This window comes from Maniola hyperantus, chromosome 14 (genome assembly GCF_902806685.2).
Source record: "Maniola hyperantus chromosome 14, iAphHyp1.2, whole genome shotgun sequence".
NCBI classification, from domain to species: Eukaryota; Metazoa; Arthropoda; class Insecta; order Lepidoptera; family Nymphalidae; genus Maniola; species Maniola hyperantus.
Window position 1 is genome coordinate 7,856,095 of NC_048549.1, and position 20,056 is coordinate 7,876,150.

General features: G+C 38.3%; 5 protein-coding genes across 6 annotated transcripts in view; 4 read left to right on the forward strand and 1 right to left on the reverse strand.

Annotated features, from left to right (window-relative positions):
* Positions 1-45: 45 nt before the first annotated feature.
* On the forward strand, positions 46-4,725 carry LOC117988177 (uncharacterized). The gene is made up of 6 exons (XM_034975295.2): positions 46-158; positions 745-912; positions 1,392-1,598; positions 2,940-3,095; positions 3,360-3,513; positions 4,505-4,725. Exons 1-6 carry the CDS (start codon positions 84-86, stop codon positions 4,672-4,674), a joined length of 930 nt encoding a protein of 309 aa, XP_034831186.1. The 5' UTR covers positions 46-83; the 3' UTR covers positions 4,675-4,725.
* Positions 4,726-4,995: 270 nt separating this feature from the next.
* Positions 4,996-6,337, forward strand: LOC117988536 (cilia- and flagella-associated protein 100-like). The gene is given in 3 exon segments (XM_034975687.2): positions 4,996-5,833; positions 5,923-5,982; positions 5,984-6,337. Coding segments are annotated over 3 exon segments (1,248 nt in total). The 5' UTR covers positions 4,996-4,999.
* A 325-nt stretch (positions 6,338-6,662) lies between these two features.
* Positions 6,663-8,469, forward strand: LOC117988169 (cilia- and flagella-associated protein 100-like). Its single transcript, XM_034975286.2, has one exon. The coding sequence runs from the start codon at positions 6,705-6,707 to the stop codon at positions 8,445-8,447; it is 1,743 nt and encodes a 580-aa protein (XP_034831177.1). The 5' UTR covers positions 6,663-6,704; the 3' UTR covers positions 8,448-8,469.
* A 966-nt stretch (positions 8,470-9,435) lies between these two features.
* On the forward strand, positions 9,436-11,227 carry LOC117988170 (coiled-coil domain-containing protein 38-like). Its single transcript, XM_034975287.2, has one exon. The coding sequence runs from the start codon at positions 9,474-9,476 to the stop codon at positions 11,202-11,204; it is 1,731 nt and encodes a 576-aa protein (XP_034831178.1). The 5' UTR covers positions 9,436-9,473; the 3' UTR covers positions 11,205-11,227.
* A 28-nt stretch (positions 11,228-11,255) lies between these two features.
* The window catches only part of Arl4 (ADP ribosylation factor-like 4), an 83,681-nt gene continuing 74,880 nt past the window's right edge, over positions 11,256-20,056 (reverse strand). For both annotated transcript variants that reach the window (XM_034975301.2, XM_069503129.1), the window contains 2 exons: positions 19,283-19,365; positions 11,256-13,131 (listed from right to left, as the gene is read on the reverse strand). In XM_034975301.2, the coding sequence (XP_034831192.1) occupies positions 12,433-13,062 (630 nt within the window). In that variant the 5' untranslated portion in view covers positions 13,063-13,131; positions 19,283-19,365 and the 3' untranslated portion in view covers positions 11,256-12,432. The remainder of the gene's footprint in view (positions 13,132-19,282; positions 19,366-20,056) is intronic.

The window sequence follows — 20,056 nt, forward strand, 5'->3', positions numbered from 1 at the left end:
GATGTTTACGATAGGTATAATTTACAGTTGATATTTAGGTAATAACAACAAGTAACTTTAAAATAAATATGTGAATCACAGCTATGGCATTTTTGCCGGATTTGGACACCAGAACCGTTCTCAATGTTGTAGAAGAGAACTTTGAGCGAATTGGTTTGGTTAGTAATCTTCCTTCATTCTTCGTGGTTTGCTCCATGCATTCAATGGCTCCATGGTTTGTTCATATTTTTGGTAGATGTGTTTGGTAGATTCTTGTGGTATGAGCGAACATAAGGCTTCGATCACAGAAAATAGGTATAAGAAATGCAAGGTTTTTAAGAATTAAGACAAGTGAACTGGCTACGGAGTAGGTATTTTGAGAGATACCAACCTACCTAGTGGAAAATGCTTATAAAAGCTAAAAGTGGATAAGGTGGTTCGTACGTAATAGCCATGAGTAGAGTACAGACCGACTGGCAATTGGCATATTGCCCAACTTAAGGAAGGTACTTAGCTCAGGATTAATTACTACGGAACCCTAAAAACCGCCTTTTAGCACTTCCTAAAAACTTTCTCCTCACAGGCTATTAGAGTATAGTACACGACAGGTCGAGATGAGATGGCAATCGGGGTACCTATGTAGGCAGGGGGACGCCCCGCACACCCACACGTCACCCGCGCTAGCGTTAGCGCGGGGGCGTCCCGACCCCGATTGCCATCTCGAACTGTCGTGCGCTATACCTACGTTTTATTACATTTTTACAGAAAGCATACGCTATTCGCATGATATACACTGGCGAACATGCTTTAAACAAAGAAGAAACTATTAAACTCTTCCAAGAAACAGTAAACGGTGTAAATTCTAGCTATTGCGATATTAATGTGCGTGGATTGCTTTTGGTTTACGACAGCTACTTCGTACATGTTGTCGAGGTTAGTCTATGCTTTAGTACTTGGTCTACCGGAATGGCATAGCCACACCTACTCGTGGGGTAGGTATACTTTAGTTTTCCTTGGTTTGCTTAAAGGTAAAAAGTTGCTTCTCGCTGAAAATCGTAAGAGGTACGCGGCCCGTACCACCTTGTTACCGCTAACCGACAATGAAATCATGATACGAGTGCAAAAACCTAACTCCAGAAAGTCTAAAGCGTCGGGAAAATCGCGTCACTTACGGGTTTCTCCGAGGTTATGCGATTTATTTAAGCAACTTTTCAGCAAGCAAAGGAAAACGAACTGTATAATATCCTAGTTAATAGATAGATTTGTTGACTCGCCCCAGCTGAAAAAATCTGCAGTGGACTGTGGATCTCTATTCTCTTACTCTATAGTCTATACGAAGTGGAAGCGTAGCGATAAAACCCTATACTACCAACCTAACTACCTAGGTACATAAATATACCTATATTATTTAGGGTTCAGAAGATACTGTACATAGACATCTAAGATTCCTTTTTGAGGGTGAACGTAAATGGATAGAAGAAAAATTCAAAGAGGAGGAGAAATCCTGTGAAACAAGTGAAGGCATCGCTGAAATATTAGACGAGGAACATACGGATAAACCAGAAAAAAAGATATTTAAACGAGCGAAGCTGTTGATGGTCTATCATTCAATACAAACAGTAGGTATCATGACATCTTCGCATTTAGTAGGTATTATAGTTTAGGCCACTATGCGAAACAAACGGAAACAGGTCCAATACCGCATGATCTAATCTAAATATAAAAAGGAATAGGTGACTGACTGACTGATCTATCAACGCACAGCTCAAACTACTGGACGGATCGGGCTGAAATTTGGCATGCAGATAGCTATTATGACGTAGGCATCCGCTAAGAAAGGATTTTTGAAAATTCAATCCCTAAGGAGGTGAAATAGGGGTGGATTAGGAAGGCGGAGGATCGTGTGTGGTGGCGTGCTCTTGGGAAGGCCTATGTCCAGCAGTGGACGCAAAGTGGAAGTGGTGGATTGATTGATTGACCTATAACCTACCCATGCGCAGACACATACCCATTCCCCGCCACTGTCGTGCCGACCCGAGGTTTCTTTACGCAACGCTAGCTGTATGAATGTTAGCGTCACACTGGACTACGTCTCGAAACGGTAAATTGCCTATAGGCTGGTAACAGAGCTATGGATCCGAGACATGGTCGCTAACTATGGGCCTCATAAGAAAGCTCAGAGTCACTCAGCGGACGATGGAGAGAGCTATGCTTGGAGTTTCTCTACGTGATCAGAAATGAGGAGATCCGTAGGAGAACTAGAGTAACTGACATAGCTCAACGGGTTGCGAAGCTGAAGTGGCAATGGGCAGAGCACATACTTCGTAAAACCGACAGGTGTTGGGGTCCCAAGGTGCTGGAATGGCAACCTCGCACCGGAAGACGCAGCGTTGGAAGACCGCAGCGGTGGACGGACGACATCGCAGGGAGCCGCTGGATTCAGGCGGCGCAAAACCGTGGCGTGTGGAAGTCCCTACAAGAGACCTATGTCCAGCGTACGTCTATCGGTTGTTGTTGATGATGATGATGATGGTAACAGAGCTATTTCTAATGACGAGCCAATTTCAATCTACTACCTAGTACCTATTTAGATCCACCCAGCTGAAAATCGAACTTAGGGCAAAAAAGTAAGCGCTTACGCACAACGCTGCTGGCTGCTGCACGTAAATGGTCCCATGTTTAGCTAGCAATATGTAGTTATTAGGTAGATATCCATATCCATACTAATATTATAAATGCGAAAGTGTGTCTGTCTGTCTGCTAGCTTTTCACGGCTCAACCGTTCAACCGATTTTGACGAAATTTGGTACAGAGGTAGCTTGCAAAGGACATAGACTTTTTATCCCGGAAAATTTAAGAGTTCCCACAGGATTTTTAAAAACCTTAATCCACGCGTACGAAGTCGCGGGCAGCAGCTAGTATAGAATAAAACATCGTTTGCTGTCAATTTTGTTTCTTAGTTCATGTTGGAGGATTGGCGAGCATTCACCGCACGCCCACCTTCTCTTATTGGAAAGCTGGATGTTCACGGACCGTTGTCAGAACACATGGAACAGTTAAGGATATGCCTTGATAAGACTAAAAGAATCTGTGCGTACGCAAAAGCAGACGAAAATGTGAGTACCTACCTTACAACTTTCCTATCGACTTATTTTCTAACCGACCGCAACCGACGATGCGACGTAGCTATAGTAGGTACGCGACAGGTAGAGATGGCAATCGGGGAAGGAAAACCCCGCACAGCCCCCGCGCTAACCCAGTGCGGGCGAGCGCGGGTGTGCGGGGCGTTTCCCCGCCTCATACCCTGATTGCCATCTCGACCTGTCGCGGACTATAGTAATGTTTTAAGATTATTGAGGTGTCTGTGTACTTATCGACAGTTATCGTTCGAAGGCTTGAGCGCAGTGGACCACAAGATGGAAGCATTGCCCGAAGTGGCTCTAATTGACTACCTCTTGCAGTCGCAGTACATTCTAGACCTTCGCCATGTCGCTCATTTGCACCGACGTGTTGGTGACTACACTTTCTATTTTGGTATGTACCTACCTATAAAATTATCCTATTAAACTGTATTTGTAATTCCCTTTTCTTCATCATGATCAACCCATCGCCGGCTCACTACAGAGCATGGGTCTCCTCTCAGAGTGAGAAGGGTTTGGCCATAGTCTACCACGCTGGCTATGTGCGGATTGTTAGACTTCATACACCTTTGAAAACATTATGGAGAACTCTCAGGTTTCCTCACGATGTTTTCCTTCACTGTTAAAGCAAGTGATATTTAATTACTTAAAACGCACATAACTTCGAAAGGTTAGAGGAGCGTGCTCGGGATCGAACCCTCGACCTCCGTTTAGAAGGCGGACGTCCTAATCACTAGGCCCTTTTCTTCATTTACCTAAAAATATTAATCATCATCATCATCATCAGTAAGTTTTACAAAGAATTATTTCTTTAATACTTACCTATTTAATATTTTATCAAAGGCGGAATGAAGACGGTATACAAAAATAATATAATATGAGTTTGTATTTTCTGTGTGCTTAAGTATATTAGTTTCGTGTCTGACACAATTTTTCTCAAAATTTGCTGATCTGATTTCGATGCGGTTTTTTTTTACTTTATTTGGTGATGGTGGTGATGGCCGCTTAGAGCTGCAGGTCAGCCCCACGATTGTGTTAGAATAACCATTTCATCGCTATCGCAATCGTCAAGAAGTTCTGCCCTTTGATTGGTTGATTCGCTCTGTTTACATTTTTTCACAGCCAATCAAAGGGCAGAATTTCTTGACGATTGCGATAGCCATGAAATGGTTATTCTTACACAATTGGGGGGCAGGTAGGGCAATGGCCAAGATTACTTTGATTTTGCTCAGACTTAAGAGCAACATCAGAGTATAAAGATAGTAAAGTCAAAGTAGGTATGATAGTACCTACATATTATGTAATATTTCAGCCTAAGACAACCAGAGGACGCTTACGTGGTGCGAAGTGAATTAACAGTTTTCAAATTCAACCCTTTTTCACAGAAAATGTATGGCCACTTAAAACACACTTCACGCCGAGACAACTTTACAAGCTGAAAATAGACGACTCCTTTGTGGAACCCCTGCCTGTGATGCCATGGGAGTTGGTGAAAAAAGAGGCCGAAGACGAGGAAAAAGAGGACCGGCAAAGTGGCAGTGATTCTACTGATTAAACCATTTACACAATCGTGTTTAATAGTAGATAATTGTAGTAGATACCTATAGTTGTATTATATTATTATCTAGTCATTCTCCCAAGGGTTTGATTAAAATCGCTCAACTCTAAATTCAAGTAGGTACTCATCATACCCATGTCGAGTTTTAGATCTGCAAATACTTATGCTTTTATATTATGTAAATAGTTTCTATAGTGATATTGAACAAATTATATGACCCGCCTTCTATATCACTATAGTAACGTGATAATAGATACGTGGTAGGTATGCGAGTTCAAAACAGAATAAGTTTAAGTGTCCGTGTGTTGACTTCTTAGATAAAATGGAAAAAAAATTGGTGAAAAAGTTGTCTAAAAAAGAATTTGGTCCTATAAAACTACCTCCTATTGATGCAAATAGTGATTGTGATGTCAAAACAATTTTAGATGTCGATCCTCATTTCTATTCATTAGTAGAAGGAAGACCAATTAGAACTAATAAGTCAATCAGCAAGTACAAAAAAAATATTAGAGATATAGCTCTAAAACGGACACTGCATGGGTTCTTGAAAGATGAAATTTTAAGAATTACGAGGGAAATTGATACGGAGAAGAAGATTTACAGGACTGCTTCGAAACATTTCGACGAATATCAGCACAGTTTCGACAAATTTTTAGCACACGATAATAATAAAACGATAGCGATAATGCGAAAATCTGATAACTTAGCTAAGGAATTAAATAACCAAACGGAAGAGCATAAACAGGCCAACTTTGAGTTAGCAACGCTCAAGTCTAAGTTACAGTATATAGACGAGACTTTCCAAATTATGGTGTCTTTTCAAAATTTCCTTCATAAAGCTGCACCTATTTTATGGCAAGAAAAAAATAACATAAATCTAAATATAGAATACTTGGAAATTATTACTATGAAGTCGGACATTTATAGCGAAATTAACAAGAATCTAGTAAAAGTACGTTTAAGTAAATATCCTCCTCCTCGTCTTTATTTTGAAAGTCCTGAACAATTACTTCATGTCTTTGATCTACTCGAAAAACAAAATTTAAACTACCTTCTGGTAACGGAGGAACTTAATACTGAAAAGAATAAATTTTTGAAATCGCTCGGATTACTAAAGAATATTATACACAAAGAATTGGATTTCATACAAGAAAAGGTTTTAAAATATCATAATATTCGATTTATGTATTAGTGTTTATTAACGTAACATTATGTCGTATTTAATATTTTTATAATTTTTTGCAGGTTAATGAAACGTATGAAATAATATCCTTGAATGAGCAACATGCAGTAGATCTAAAAGAGGCGTTTTTTCCGAATATTAGGTAATGAAATACGCTATTTGGTGTCATCTGAAATGGTTTTACAAATTTTTAATTACGTTGAATTTGCCTATGAAAAAGTAGTAGCACCGAATGATGCAAATTTAAGTTCTTTGGAAATGACGATGTCTCTTGAAAGGGAATATAATGATTTAATGTTGGATTTGTCTGCATTTAATTTGGATCTTATAAAAGCGATAGAAAAAGAAACCTATGAGAATGAAGTCAAAGAAATGAAACAAGCAACAGATGCCAGCAAATTATTGAAGGATGTTGATAAGTTAAGCAAACGACTGAAATCTTCCCATGAGCCTACGGGGCGAAAGAAGAATGAATAATAAAGTACTAATACGCATTTTATAATAATATAATGCAGTGTCTAGAAATATGGACATATTCACTATCTCTATGTTCAAGTACGCTAGATAAGCAAGACATTGCTGTTGTCCAGCGTTCTTCTATTAGTAGAGTTTAGTGAAAGTGTCAATTTAAAAAGTAGAGCATGAGCATAGATATATTTTATAGATTTAGATATAGAACAGAAGTGCATCAGAAGTGGAACCTTGAGTGGAACAGAAAGATAAAAAAACAAGTCTTTGACAGTGACACAATCAAGAACTTGTCATGAATGGAACGATTTGTGGCAATTTTATATCTTTTATTATTGCAGTTAATTTTAGATTTTTATATATCAGCAGATAAACAATGTCTTGCTTAAAAGAGGAACGTAAGCCAATGGTTCCTTTAAAAACTTTAGATATTATTTTCCGTCGACGCTATGTGCAAAACACTCAGCATTATTTCGCCAATAGAAAACATACAGTGGTCGATGATAAGAAAGTGAAACAAGTTTCGCGACCGTTTCGCGTACCAAGGACGGAAAAATTACTTTCATATATTAAATACAGTGATCGTAAAGAAAAACTTATAAGCAGAAATAGATGGTTGCAACCATTGCATTTAAAAGATAATCTTAGAATAGCAGAATCCAGAGATATCTCCGAAAGACTTTTTATTGAAGAACCAGCTGATGATGTAAGAGCAGTGGTAGAAATTCAACCCGAGTTTTATACAGTTATTGAAGGACGCCCTTTACGATGCTTTGACGATATTAAAGTTTATATTAATAATATTCGAAGCTATGCAATGAATCGTCAACAAATAGGATACCGAAGAGATCTGATTCTAAAAATAGACCAAAATCTAGTCACAGAAAGTACCGAGCATGATAAAATTGTAGATAACTTAAAACAACATATTGCAAATTTTCAAAGATTTCTAACGGAAGATTACAAGAAATCATGTGTTAGGGTTTCTAAAGCTGAAAAAGTCTACACAGAGCTAGTCGCAAAAAATTCTGAATTTCTCGGATATGTAACACAGGTAACGATATTAAATAACAAATTGTTTAAACTCGATGCTATTCGTAATATTTTGAAGATTTATAGGAGTTACTTGATATTTGTCGCGCCCCTTTCTTGGCGTCAATTGTATGATGAAAAATTGAAAAATAAAGTTCATTCAATACAATTTGAAAGTGGGGAGTTTGCAACGGATAACGATTTAGTCAAAACACTGGATATAGATAGAATGGTAGAAGTAGCTAAACAAGAGCTCCAAAACCCCTATCCGCCAAATATGTATTTTAATCGTCCTGAACAAATGCTATATTTGTTTCGAACCATGGAACTACAAAGTAGAGAATATTTAATACAACTTTCTAAAACAGGGTCTCCTTATAGACTTTTACAAGATCGAATTAAACATTTAAAAAACGTTACCAAACAAGAACTGGATTATTTTCAATTTTACATTGACAGCATTAATAATGAAATAGCTAGAGAAAACTATAATGAAAACAATTTACAAGGAAAGTTTTTCCGGATCCTTAATACAACATTTTATGACAGTGTAGCTAGTCCGAGTACATTAAAGTTAAAAATTTGTATAGAATACGTTTATGAACAAGTATTCGGTAAATGTGAAGAAGGTCACCAAAACTTGCAAGATCCTATGAAAATTTTAGAAGTCATGTATGAAGATTTTAATTTACGTCTCGATTCATTAGATTTCAAGATTGTAAATCAAGCTCGAAACGATTTCTATGCTCAGGATTTAAGGACAATGAAAAATGCTTTCCTAGCTCAGCGTGAACTAAGAGCTTTCCGTGAAATGACTATAGCCATGAATAAAGCTTTCTTACCTCCAGCACAGTATAAAAGACCAGTTCTGGCGAAATTTCTTGATAAAAAAAGCAGAATGGCATTAGTAAATGCAGAAAGACGAAAGTCACAAATGGATAACGGGGAACGGATGCAGCCTCTAAAATATAAATTAAATCAAGAGGAAAGAGATGGATTACTACTATTTACAGAATGGTGTGAAGGAATGGATCCAGCACCATATTTGGCTGAATATTATGAATTTGTACGACTGCTTTTGAATTGATACCACGAAAATCTGTCATGCCTTAAGAGTTTGGTAATTTCTATTATAAAAGACTTGCTTTTAAATTTCATACTTTTGTAGTGTGTTTTAATGAGTATATTATTATGATTATTAACAAAATGATGCGTTTGAAAAATAAGAGTATGATGCATCATTTTGCGTTCATGGTGCCACGAAATTGCACTTTAGCACAGCATATTTTACCTGCCAAAGTTGATAGAAATAAAAAGCAAATGCTGTATGGGTATTCATTCGTATGTGATTCAGAGCGCTACTAAATTTTAGAGTATTCGCATCCTCTTCTTACTAATGTTATATGAAAAGAAGAGACATAGTTTGACAGTTTTAAATTTAATTTAGAGCTGTCAAACTTTGTGAGTTAAGCTGCTAGTCGCGAATCTATTGTTTTAAGCGTGCACTTAAAGTTAGAGTCTTTAAATGTAAAATTCATGTTCCCTCCTTTTTTAGAGATTTTAAAAAGAAAAAATGCAGATACTCCAAATTTAGTTTACAGAAGAACAGAATGGCGCACTGGGTTCTTTTTCTCTCTATAGACTGGTTTTTAAATTCAGATACAAGTTAGCCCTTGACTGCAATCCCACCTGGTGGTAAGTTATGATGTAGATGGAAATGGGCAGACCTGGAAGGGGTAGGTATGGCAGTTTTTTTATTAAATTACCTTTGTTGCGGTACATGGAATCGAACCGAAACGCTGAATTGCTTGGCGGTACGGCTTTGTCGTTAGGGTGGTAACTAGCCCGGCCGATGCCTTCCACCAGACCAGACCAGAAATTTAGAAATTATAAAACTCCAAACCTCTGCTAGGAATCGAACCCGGGACCTCCCATAATAAGATCACAGCGCTTACCACTGCGCCAGGGAGGTTTAAAAAGTATGTACGTATTACAATCATAAACTTTAATTGATGCTGTTTGAAATATATATCGAATTAAAAGGCTAATTAATCTAGATGGCTTAATTATTTTTCCTGACATTAATTATTTTTGATACGATTTTGTACGGAAAATGCTGAACGAGGATAACAATTCCGTTATCATTAATTTACCCAAAAAACGAACTCATTCTGATAAATTGATTGTTTCGTCAGTAAATAAGAAACAAAACAAAGTAACGAGGAAATGTAGAAGAGAATTATCCGATATTGAATTGAAGAGATATAATTTACCAGAAGAAGTATCTTTGCCTATAAGTAAATTGAAGCAATGTGAAATTAATTTACCTTTTAAACATTACTGTAAGCAACAAGATATTAATCGTTTCAAGCGACGCTTGAATATCAGTATTTATGAAAAATACAAAATCATAAGCACTGACTTGCAAAAGCGTTTATTTGTAGATTATCCGTTAAATGATATTTACTCGGTGATCGATGTAGACACAGAATATTATAGCTATTTAGGAGGTCGACTGTTGCAACTCCATAATCCAGTTTATAAATCTCTTCAAGAATCCATAAATAAAATATTACAACTTAAACATGAGACAGGAACAAAGAAGGATTGCATTTTAAACATAGAAACAAATTACCGTAATGAACTAGATATTTACGCTTTATCGGTAAAAAGACTAACTCATCAAGCTAAATACTTTGACGCATTTATATCAGAGGATTATAAGAAATCTATGGACTTTCTTTCTAAATGGGATAAAGTTAAATTTCAATTAGATTTGATGGTTAAGGCGTTACAAAATTTGGGGATTGAAAAATTTACTTTGCAGTCTAGGCTTATTAGCTTAGAATATATGTACGGCATTCAGCTTAAATATGGAAGATTTCTGTATTATTTATCGCCCCCAATATGGCGTCTTAACAATAGGGAATTCGCCAGATCTGGTGAAATTGAAGCAAAAGGCTTTGATTATGGAAATTCTCAGGACGAAGATACCTTTGCAATAATATTTGAGAAATTGCGCAAGATATGTTATGGAAAACCAATAAGACCTGTACTTTATTTTACGCAGCCAAAAGATCTCATGGATGTATTCGATGCAATGGAAAACCAGCAACTTCATTATTATACACATGTTAATCATTTGACTCCTTACACAAAGATACTTAAAGAAGAGATAAAAACACTTAAAGAAGTTATTTTCCAGGACTATGCGGTAGTCGCTAATGTAATTAAGATGTATGAAAATCTTTTGAAGTTTAGTGAAGACAGATGTGCTCAGTTGGAGCTTAAATTTCATAAAATACTATTTGGATTGTTCTACAATAGTATCGGAGTACCGGATGTCTTAAAATTGGTTTCACATTTAGAATTTTGTTATGAAAAAGTATTTCTTGAAAAACCAATAAATTTAGACATAACTCTAGTAGCAAAGTCTATTGAAATATTTTACATGGATTATTTAAAGCGATTAGATGAAATACAGAGTACTACCGTAAGACGTGCAGTGTTGAAATGCACAGAGTCCGGACGTTTGAAATCAAAAAAAGCAAAAAATGCAGCTAAGGAATTACGTTCATTTTATAGATTAGAGCGGACTTTGCTAAAGTCTTATGGAATTGATGCTAATAATGTATACATACCAGTGAAAAGAGATACTAATAAAAATGAAAATAATTCTGATAGAAATAAAACTACTAAAAGACATAATTCTGTACGTAAGCTAATAACTGAAAGTAAGGAAAGACAAACCTTAACAGAATTTGAAAAGGAGTATTTGTTGCTTTTCACTGACTGGACTGAGAACGAAGACCCAGCCAATTATCTCAAGTCTTACATTCAGTGAACGTAAAGATTAGGACAAATCTATATTTTTGAAAATAAATCAATATACATATATATTGAAAACAGACTTTATTACGGGGATTCATTAAAAATAACATTTATGGATAACCATTAAACACAATACAATTACAATAGCGTTAATGATTTTATTAAAACAAATATAATAACAAAAGGTAAATAGTTTACCTACTCATATAAATGTTTGGTATCTTGGTATTGACGAATAACTACACATTTGGAATTTACATATTTACAAGGTACCTAAGTAACATAAATTCTGGTAAAAGCTTAATTATTAATTCAATACATTGGTTATATTTATTCTAAGTTATATCTACGAGTAAATAAATAAATACCTAATTAATTTATCGCTATCAATAAACATGAAACGATAATGTATCGTGTACTTTCTGTACGTACGTATTTTCTCTTTTTCATTTATATTGAAGAAAATGTAATATCAAATGCAATTGTTAAATTAGAACTCTTCGTTTTTTCTACGAAGTAGAATAATTTTCAGAATCCGGAACTTTTTAAGTAATTACATATACCTACTAAAATATATTTACAGTGTGTTATATACATGAAGTAGGGATTAGGAAACGGTAAATATTGGTTTTCATTTTCGGCCATGAATAATATTACAGGATAGATTTGCCCAAAAGAAGTTAAAAAAGTTTTCATATTACATTCACGGGTAAGTAGAATTTTTACTTTGCTATTTAACTATTATTGTTATTATTCATGCTTGATGTGCCGTATTTAAACATCGCGGTCATAAGTTTTTAAGGAAATTAGCAAAAAAGGAAGTTATAAACTTTCTTTTTATACGAAAGTTGTAAAAGAATTGCATTTTGCTTGGATTCATTCCATGATTTATCGTTCTTGTATTGATTTGATTCCCCATGTATTGTAAGAATTCAACTAAAGAAACTCAACTATGTATTATTTTTTGTAACTTGACGACGCCATTGTTAATATTTTACCCTCTAGCTATTTTCAAAAGAAAATGGCTAGTGGTAAAACCAATTTATCAAAACATTCGTTTCCTTCAAAATGTAAATTTGAGCAACACTATGATGGAATATCTTCATAAGACGTTATAAACCTATACTAAAACAATATTTGGTGTTCAAATCGAGGACTCTACTAATATACATCCCATGAGCATTATTTTTATCTTTACTCTCATAAGGTCTCCTCTGACTAAATTATGACGTACAAGTCATTTATCTCACTCGCTTTTTCTGCAGCTTGGCTAGTTTTCTCCTCTTAAGTATCATCTCGTAGAGTGCTTCGAGACCCTCGTGCAATCCTTCGCCGGTAATGGCACAAGCAGGCTGCACATGCCACGAGTGTGCGTCACGAGACCCGTGCGGTGACGAGACTAGTTCATGTAAACCTAATAGCTTCTCCAATTCTCGCGGTTCCTTTGCGCCTGGCAAATCTTGTTTATTTGCGAGTACCAGTATTGGAACGCCTGTATTGTCTGGTGATTTAGCTGTACGTATCAGCTCCATTTTAGCTTCTTCCATTCTCTCGATGTCGACGGAATCTAAAACAAAAATTATGCCATCCGTGCACCGTGTGTATGATTTCCATAGTGGCCGGAGCTTTTCCTGCCCGCCGACATCCCATACAAGGAAATTGACACCCTTAGACTTTCCGATCGTGCCTTTGACCTTCTCACAATTAAAGCCTATAGTCGGGACGGTGTTCAGGTATTGATCAAACTTGAGCCTGTAGAGCGCCGTGGTTTTGCCGGCAGAGTCCAGGCCGAGCATGACGACGTGGAGTGTGCCCTGGGTGGAGGGCAGCGCGTCGAGCAGGCTCGAGTTCTTGCCCATATTTGCACCCATGCTGCGTTGCGACCGGCCGACTATCTGATGCTTTCGTCTGGTCGCAACATGATGAGCATAAGGTGAAACCTGCAAGTAAGAGAGAAAAATATGATTAAAAATATGTAAACACATATACATATCAGTATATATAGGTCTATTTCTCTTTGCTAGTGTAATTCATTCGATAAATTATCATAAAAATGCTGGTGGGCAAAAACATGAGACGTCCAAGTAAGTTTTTATATAATCCGAACGGGTTTGATTGATTGTGATGTCTATTGTCTAAATAAGTAGGTACTTTATAGATGACGTGTTTGGGCACACACTTGTGTATATCAATGTCCCCTGCTGCGCAACTTGTTATCTAGTCTCCTAGTCTCAAAGTTCGATCGGGAGGTACGTTAATATACCTACATATTATGCATATCTCTCGTGCATTGCTTAAGAAACTATCGTTTATAAAGTCAACAAATTATTATTACCTAGTAATAGTTTACTTATTAGCTATTATGCAACAATGAGTCAAAGACGAGCTTGCCCGACGTAGACAGGTGATAAAGCAGGTAGAATGCAGTAACGGTATTTGCAATCTTAACGGACTGGGAGTGCAGACGAGACAAGATGTCGCCCTTTATAGTAATTTCTCACAAGATACTTTCTCTGACAAACGGACGAATTGCTTGATCGAAATTAACATTGTTATTGTACGAATCTACTATAATTATGAAGTTTTTGTCTTTTGAGCACCCTCAGGTGTGCTAAGGCGGAGCAGGCTTGACTTGATTTAGGCTGCTCTTTTTTGTGTATAAATAGCGAGCAAACGTGCAGATGGATCATTTGATGTTAAGTGATTATTGCAGTCTATGAACATTTTCACCAGCAGAGGAATCGCCAACGCGTTGCCGGCTTTCAGGAATTTGTTGATTCGATCCTTGAATAACCCCATGTTGAAGTCTAGTGGGAACATCGCTGCCGGAGAGAGTTAGACCCACAATTTGCATGTGCGTGCCAATAGTTAAAATCTATATCATCATCTGCTGACATCAAGCTGTGATAGCCTAGTGGTTAGGAAGTCCACCTTCTAATCGGAGGTCGGGGGTTCGATCCCGGGCACGCACCTCTAAACCCATGCCTTTTTGGTTTCGCGAACGCTAAATCGCTTGGCGGCATGGCTTTGCCGGTAGGGTGATAACTAGCCTCGGTCGAAGCCTCTCACCAGACCAGACCACAAATTTAGAAATTATTAAATTTTAAACCCCTACCATGAATCGAACCCGGGAGTTCCCACTGATAAGACCACAGCGCTTACCACTGCGCCCTATCACCTACATAGTAATTCAATGCTGAAGACGTATGGAACAAAACCGACAAACTTAGCGTCTCAGGTTGAGACAACATCTACTATTGAACCTCTCTCTAGACTCCTAGAGTCTAGTGGATGTAAAACCTAAGTAGTTATACGAGTATTTATTAACGTAGGTACTCGTATAAGTTTATTTTGTTCGTAGCACTAGACAGTTCGACGACTTTTTGTACTAACTGCGCTCCGGCTGAAAGTCTGGCTGTTATTTCTGTTATTGCAGGTCAGCGACCTCAACATAATACGCACGTTAGTTTTATTTCAATAGTGAGGTTGTGTAAATGAGTTTGTACTTAAGTAGTAATTTCCCTGAATCTCTTATTACCTCAAAAGATTCCTCAACCGCTTAGGTTTTCAGACTTCGTAAATGAAAAATTCGTAAAAACTACATATCACAGTTTTAGTATTTACCTAATAACTACTGCACTATTACTTCATCAACCTATTTGCTTTTAAAGACGCACTTATAGTACGGGACACGTTGAGATGGCAATCGGTAATTAGTATAGATCACAAATTATACGTTAAAGATGAACTTTATCTACCAATATGCTTCAAAATCCGCAATGAAGAAACGCGTATTGAAACAGGTTGTCCGTCAGAGTTTCTAAATTAAAATTCGAGGTCATATTATAAATCGCAAATGGGATACGACATTGGGGCCTTCGACCTGCCTATCTTGAAAAACTTGTAATGCAACTTTTGTTTTTATTTGACCGACATTATTATTTGCGCGCTTCAGTATGAGGCGGCCCCTAAGATCGCTTAGTTTCCTATAAGCTTTTTATGAACACACTAGATATGATACCCGCGACTTCATCTGCGTGGATTTAGGTTTTTAAAAATCCCATGGGAACTCTTTGAGTATCTTAATTATGTTACCCGTGACATGTATAGTATACTAATTAATAGTACGCGAGAGGTTGAAATGGCAATCGGGGAGGGAACGCTCCGCACACGGGCACAGCCCCTGCGCTAACCCGGTGCGGGCGAGCGTGGGTGACGTGCGGGTGTGCAGGGCGTCCCCCCGGCTCATACCCCAATTGCCATCGCAACCTGTCGCGGACTTTACCTGATTGGGTACTTGGGTAAGTAATGTATAATTGTACATAATTGATGTATACAACATCAGTCAAAAAAACTAATTTACTACCAGAGGCAAATCGTTATCGTCTAAAAGTAATTTGATTCTTTTCTTACAAGTGATTAAGCTTCCCCAATAATGTCGTCGGGGTCAATGGAGTCGAGAGAAAGCACGCGATGGATGCTGGGAGCCCTTTAACTTTCTCTGTCTGCCTTTACGAGAAATAACCTTTTTAATGTTTCCGTCACGAATTTTAATTGATGTAACTAGACAATGATTAGGTACAAATTAAAATATGGGAAAATTTCTGACAAAGAATCTCATTTATGAGGAGAATTAATTATTTGAAAAAGCAATCATTTTCAGTTCGAAAGTAAGCAGGATTAAATTATGAGCTGGTACTTGGTAGGTAAGTAGTAAGTACCTACTAGGCTTACTTTATCAAATGAAATTATTTTTGTTCATTTGCTGGAATCGAATCTGTCTGTGATCCGAAATTCAATCTCATTTATATGAATACCTACTACTAGCTTATGCTCGCGACTTCGTCTGCGTGGACTACATAAATTTCAAACCCCTATTTTACCCCCTTGTTGGTTGAATTTTCAAAAAACCCTTACTTAGAGGATGCCTGCGTTATTATAGATTTCTGCATGCCAACTTTCAGCTCGATCCGTATAGTGGTTTGAGCTGTGTGTGCGTTGATAGATCAGTCAGTCAGTCAACTTTATATAAGTACCTACTAGCTGATGCCCGCGACTTCGTACGCGTGGATTTAGGTTTTTAAAAATCCTGTGGGAACTCTTAAATTTTCCGGGATAAAAAGTAGCCTATGTCCTTCCCCGGGTTGCAAGCTACCTCTGTACCAAATTTCGTCAAAATCGGTTGAACAGTTAAGTCGTGAAAAGCTAGCAGACAGACAGACACACTTTCGCAATTATAATATTAGTATGGATATATAGATTTGGCTTATTATAATGATGTAGGTACCTAATAGAAAAGATTTTCGTCACTGCGGGAGAAAGTAAAACCTGATCAAAACATAAGAAAGTATTTAGTATCATTTGTGTTGCCATAAATACGAAAGTGGCGGTAGGTAGGGTACCGTTGCTTTTAAATGAGAATAGAAATTCCGATTATAAAAAACCGGCCAAGTGCGAGTCAGGCTCGCGCAACGAGGATTCTGTATACTTTTTGAATTACCGTGCAAAATGTCGAAAAAAAACAACTGTAGTATGGAACCCTCAGCGCGCGAGTCTGACTCGCACTTGGCCAGTTTTTTTTTAATACTAGAAATAATCCTTACTGGCAGATTGTAATTGCCCGCGGATGGTGTTTACTCATCCGTATGCGTCGCGTGTGCGACCTGTCGGCTGGCGGTACGGAACGCGTGACCCAGCCCCAGTTAGGCTTGCGAGCATAACCTACTGTCAAGTGCCTGTTCCGCTACCAATTGTAGTCTTCCGTTTAAAAGTGGTGGTACTTACCTACTGGACCAATGTGTGTATTTAAATATTATTTTTTAAACTGTTCGACAGGCGATTACGCCAATTTTTACACATCTTAGAGTAAGCGCATGAGTAGATAGGTACTCGTGTGGAGTAAGTAAGTAGGTAGGTACAGTGCTCCCTTGGGACTATTTAAAACCTAAATCCACGCAGACGAAGTCGTGGGCGTCCATGCGGGCGAAGTCGCGGGCACTGTTTAGTAAAATATTGTCAGGCAGAATCAAAGTTTTATGCTTTATGCATAGCTAAATTTAGGGTTATTACTCTGTGTCGGCGTGGATTTTTGCCGCTTATTGGCTTGTTAATTGTTTTGGCGTCTTTCGCGCTATCTTTGTTAAAATGTCGGCGCATGATGCATTATTGTGATTTCACATAGTTTCTTATGTTTGTTTTGTGTTATGTCATGCAAGGAATGTGTAATAAGTGATAAAGAGCTTATTTTGTTTCTTATTAGTCGTAAAACTCAATATTGATTGTGTGTAGTTGTTGACCCCAACCACTGTTAAATATTGTAGAACTAGGGCAGATAGCAGATAGGTAGAAGTCTCCCGACCCTCATCCCTCTACTACCTAATAACACTTACTAACTCGACAATTACCTGCCAACCCTAATTGAATTCGATTACAAAAGCAATTAAAGTCGATTGCTTTTAGCATCACTTGAATCGGTGCATCGAACGGTGAACTCGGTCAGTGCATATCAAATCGAGACCACCGTTAAATGCATGCTGGCCAAGTCCGACGCGTGCGTAACGGCACGGTCTAAAACATAAAGGCTTGGTCAGACTCAGGTGGTGGCCGCGCGCGACACTTAAAGGTACAAGTCCGCAGACAACTGGAGGCAGCAGCGGCAGACATGTCGCCGTGACATTATCTACTATAGTTTGCAACAGGTAGAGATGGCAATCGTGGTACGCGACGGGGGACGCCCGCACTCCCGCAAGTCACCCGCGCTCGTCTGCACCGGGTTAGCGCGGGCGCTGTGCGAGTGTGCGAGGCGTTCCCTCCCCGATTGCTATTTGACCTGTCTCGTACTATAGTTTCTATGAAATATCTTCCAGACGACGTGTCGCTAGCCACGGAAGGTATTTCATAGAAAAAGGTACATAGAAACCAGTAGTGTCACGGCGACACGTCGCGCGTCGAAAAAAAAATTACTGAGTCTCTTGCCGGTTCTTCTATCAGCGTCCTGCATTTTATGCGTATCGACGCAATGATGCAAGACGTTATGCTGAGCTGTCCACCCATTTGAGGGTGGTGTCTTTGTTTTTATCTGTAACACCAACAACAAATAAATGGATTTTCTTTCTTTCTGAACCGGCGCGGCCGGCGGAAGAGTATCATAAGTGGGACAAGTTGTCCTACATGAAATAAATACATTTCATTTTAACCACATCATGCTTTGGAGCTCTACATGGGAGTACGGTACTCTAAAATGAGCGTTTCGATTTATAAGTATATTTCCTGTTTTGCAACTTTTGGGGCAATAATATTGGACACTACTTTGCCGTCGCTCGCTGCGATCGCCAGTGTCTATACATGCCTTAAAATATAAGCTGTGCTTTACAGAATGCCTTGTATGATCGATGTTGGTGTTATTATGCAAATTGTTTGGCTAGAAAATATTTACAGTAAAAGTTTCGCTCCATTTACACTTTATGCTTGGGACATACAAAACGGAACGCCATAATAGAGTTATTACTTCCTACTTCCATGATAAATATGTACCTTCTTCCGAATGTAATCCTGTACCATCTTCATAGATACTAGATAGGTATTTTATAGAATCCAAAATTGAAACTTTTACTAGGCCCTCCCGCAACCCGTACTTAGAGCCGTCTCAGTGAAAATGTGTAAGTATCTCAAGGTATCTAATCGACGACCTTCCTGGCGCAGTGGTAAGCACAGTGGTCTTATTCGTGGGAGGTCCCGGGTTTGATTCCTGGCAGGGGGTTGGAATTTCACAATTTTAAAATTTCTGATCTGGTCTGGTTCGAGGCTTCGGCCGTGGCTAGTTGCAACCCTACTGGCAAAGCCGTGCCGCCAAGCGATTCAGCGTTCCGGTACGATGCCGTGTAGAAACCAAAGGAGCATGGGTTTAATAAAAACTGGCATACCCCTTTCAGGTTATTCCGCTTCCATCTTAGGCTGCGTCACCACTTACCACCAGGTGAGATTGCAGTCAAGGGCTAACTTGTAAGTTGTATCTGAATAAATAAATGAAAAAAATTGTGTCTTTAGATATTAGATGGATATCCAAAACTACGGCTGCTAAGTAATGCTTACGTCTTAATAGATAAGTGTCCACGTAGCCGTACACGACACACGTGTGTTCTTCAGACTCGTCTACATCAGCAACATAATTTTATCTGAAACAATAAAAAAAACATTTAATATAAACTATTAAATTCTCGCATTTGCATTTGGTATTTAGTCGGATTTCTAATTTTTGATGTTTATTTAAAGATATTAGGTAATTAATTGCAAGGAATGGAATTGTTTGAAAGTGCCGGCACATCACATCACAGAGAATTCAACCTCAAGAAAACGCATATGCAAGGTTTTGCATAAAAACAAAATCGTGAAATGTTAGCGGGAGACAGAGGAGAATGCTTTGTTGTGATTGGTGGACTCAAAAGTCACGTAATCAAGACAATGTGCGGAATGAGGGTACCGAACAAGCGTGGGCCAAATTTTATGCTAAGCAAAAACGTAAGTTTGGCGATCTGGGTGTCCGGCTATTAGGCGTCTATAGGTGGTGGTGGAGCTGTGATAGCCTAGTGGTTAGGACGTCCGCCTTCTAATCGGAGGTCAGGGGTTCGATCCCGGGCACGCACCTCTAACTTTTCAAAGTTATGTGCGTTTGTAATAATTAATTATCACTTGTTTTTAACGATGAAGGAAAACATCGTGAGGAAATCTGCATGCCTGAGAATTCTCCATAATGTTCTCAAAGGGGTGTGAAGTCTACCAACCCGCTCATGGCCAGCGTGGTAGACTGTGGCCAAAACCCTTCTCACTCTGAGAGGAGACCCGTGCTCTATAGTGAGACGGCTATGG

Bases quoted from the DNA above. Each gene is read 5' to 3' on its own strand.
- LOC117988169 (XM_034975286.2), top strand. From the start codon at position 6,705: ATGTCTTGCTTAAAAGAGGAACGTAAGCCAATGGTTCCTTTAAAAACT.
- LOC117988177 (XM_034975295.2), top strand. From the start codon at position 84: ATGGCATTTTTGCCGGATTTGGACACCAGAACCGTTCTCAATGTTGTA. The intron at 1,599-2,939 runs GTAGGTATCATG...TTTGTTTCTTAG, and splicing joins TCTATCATTCAATACAAACA to TTCATGTTGGAGGATTGGCG. The intron at 3,096-3,359 runs GTGAGTACCTAC...ACTTATCGACAG, and splicing joins ACGCAAAAGCAGACGAAAAT to TTATCGTTCGAAGGCTTGAG.
- LOC117988170 (XM_034975287.2), top strand. From the start codon at position 9,474: ATGCTGAACGAGGATAACAATTCCGTTATCATTAATTTACCCAAAAAA.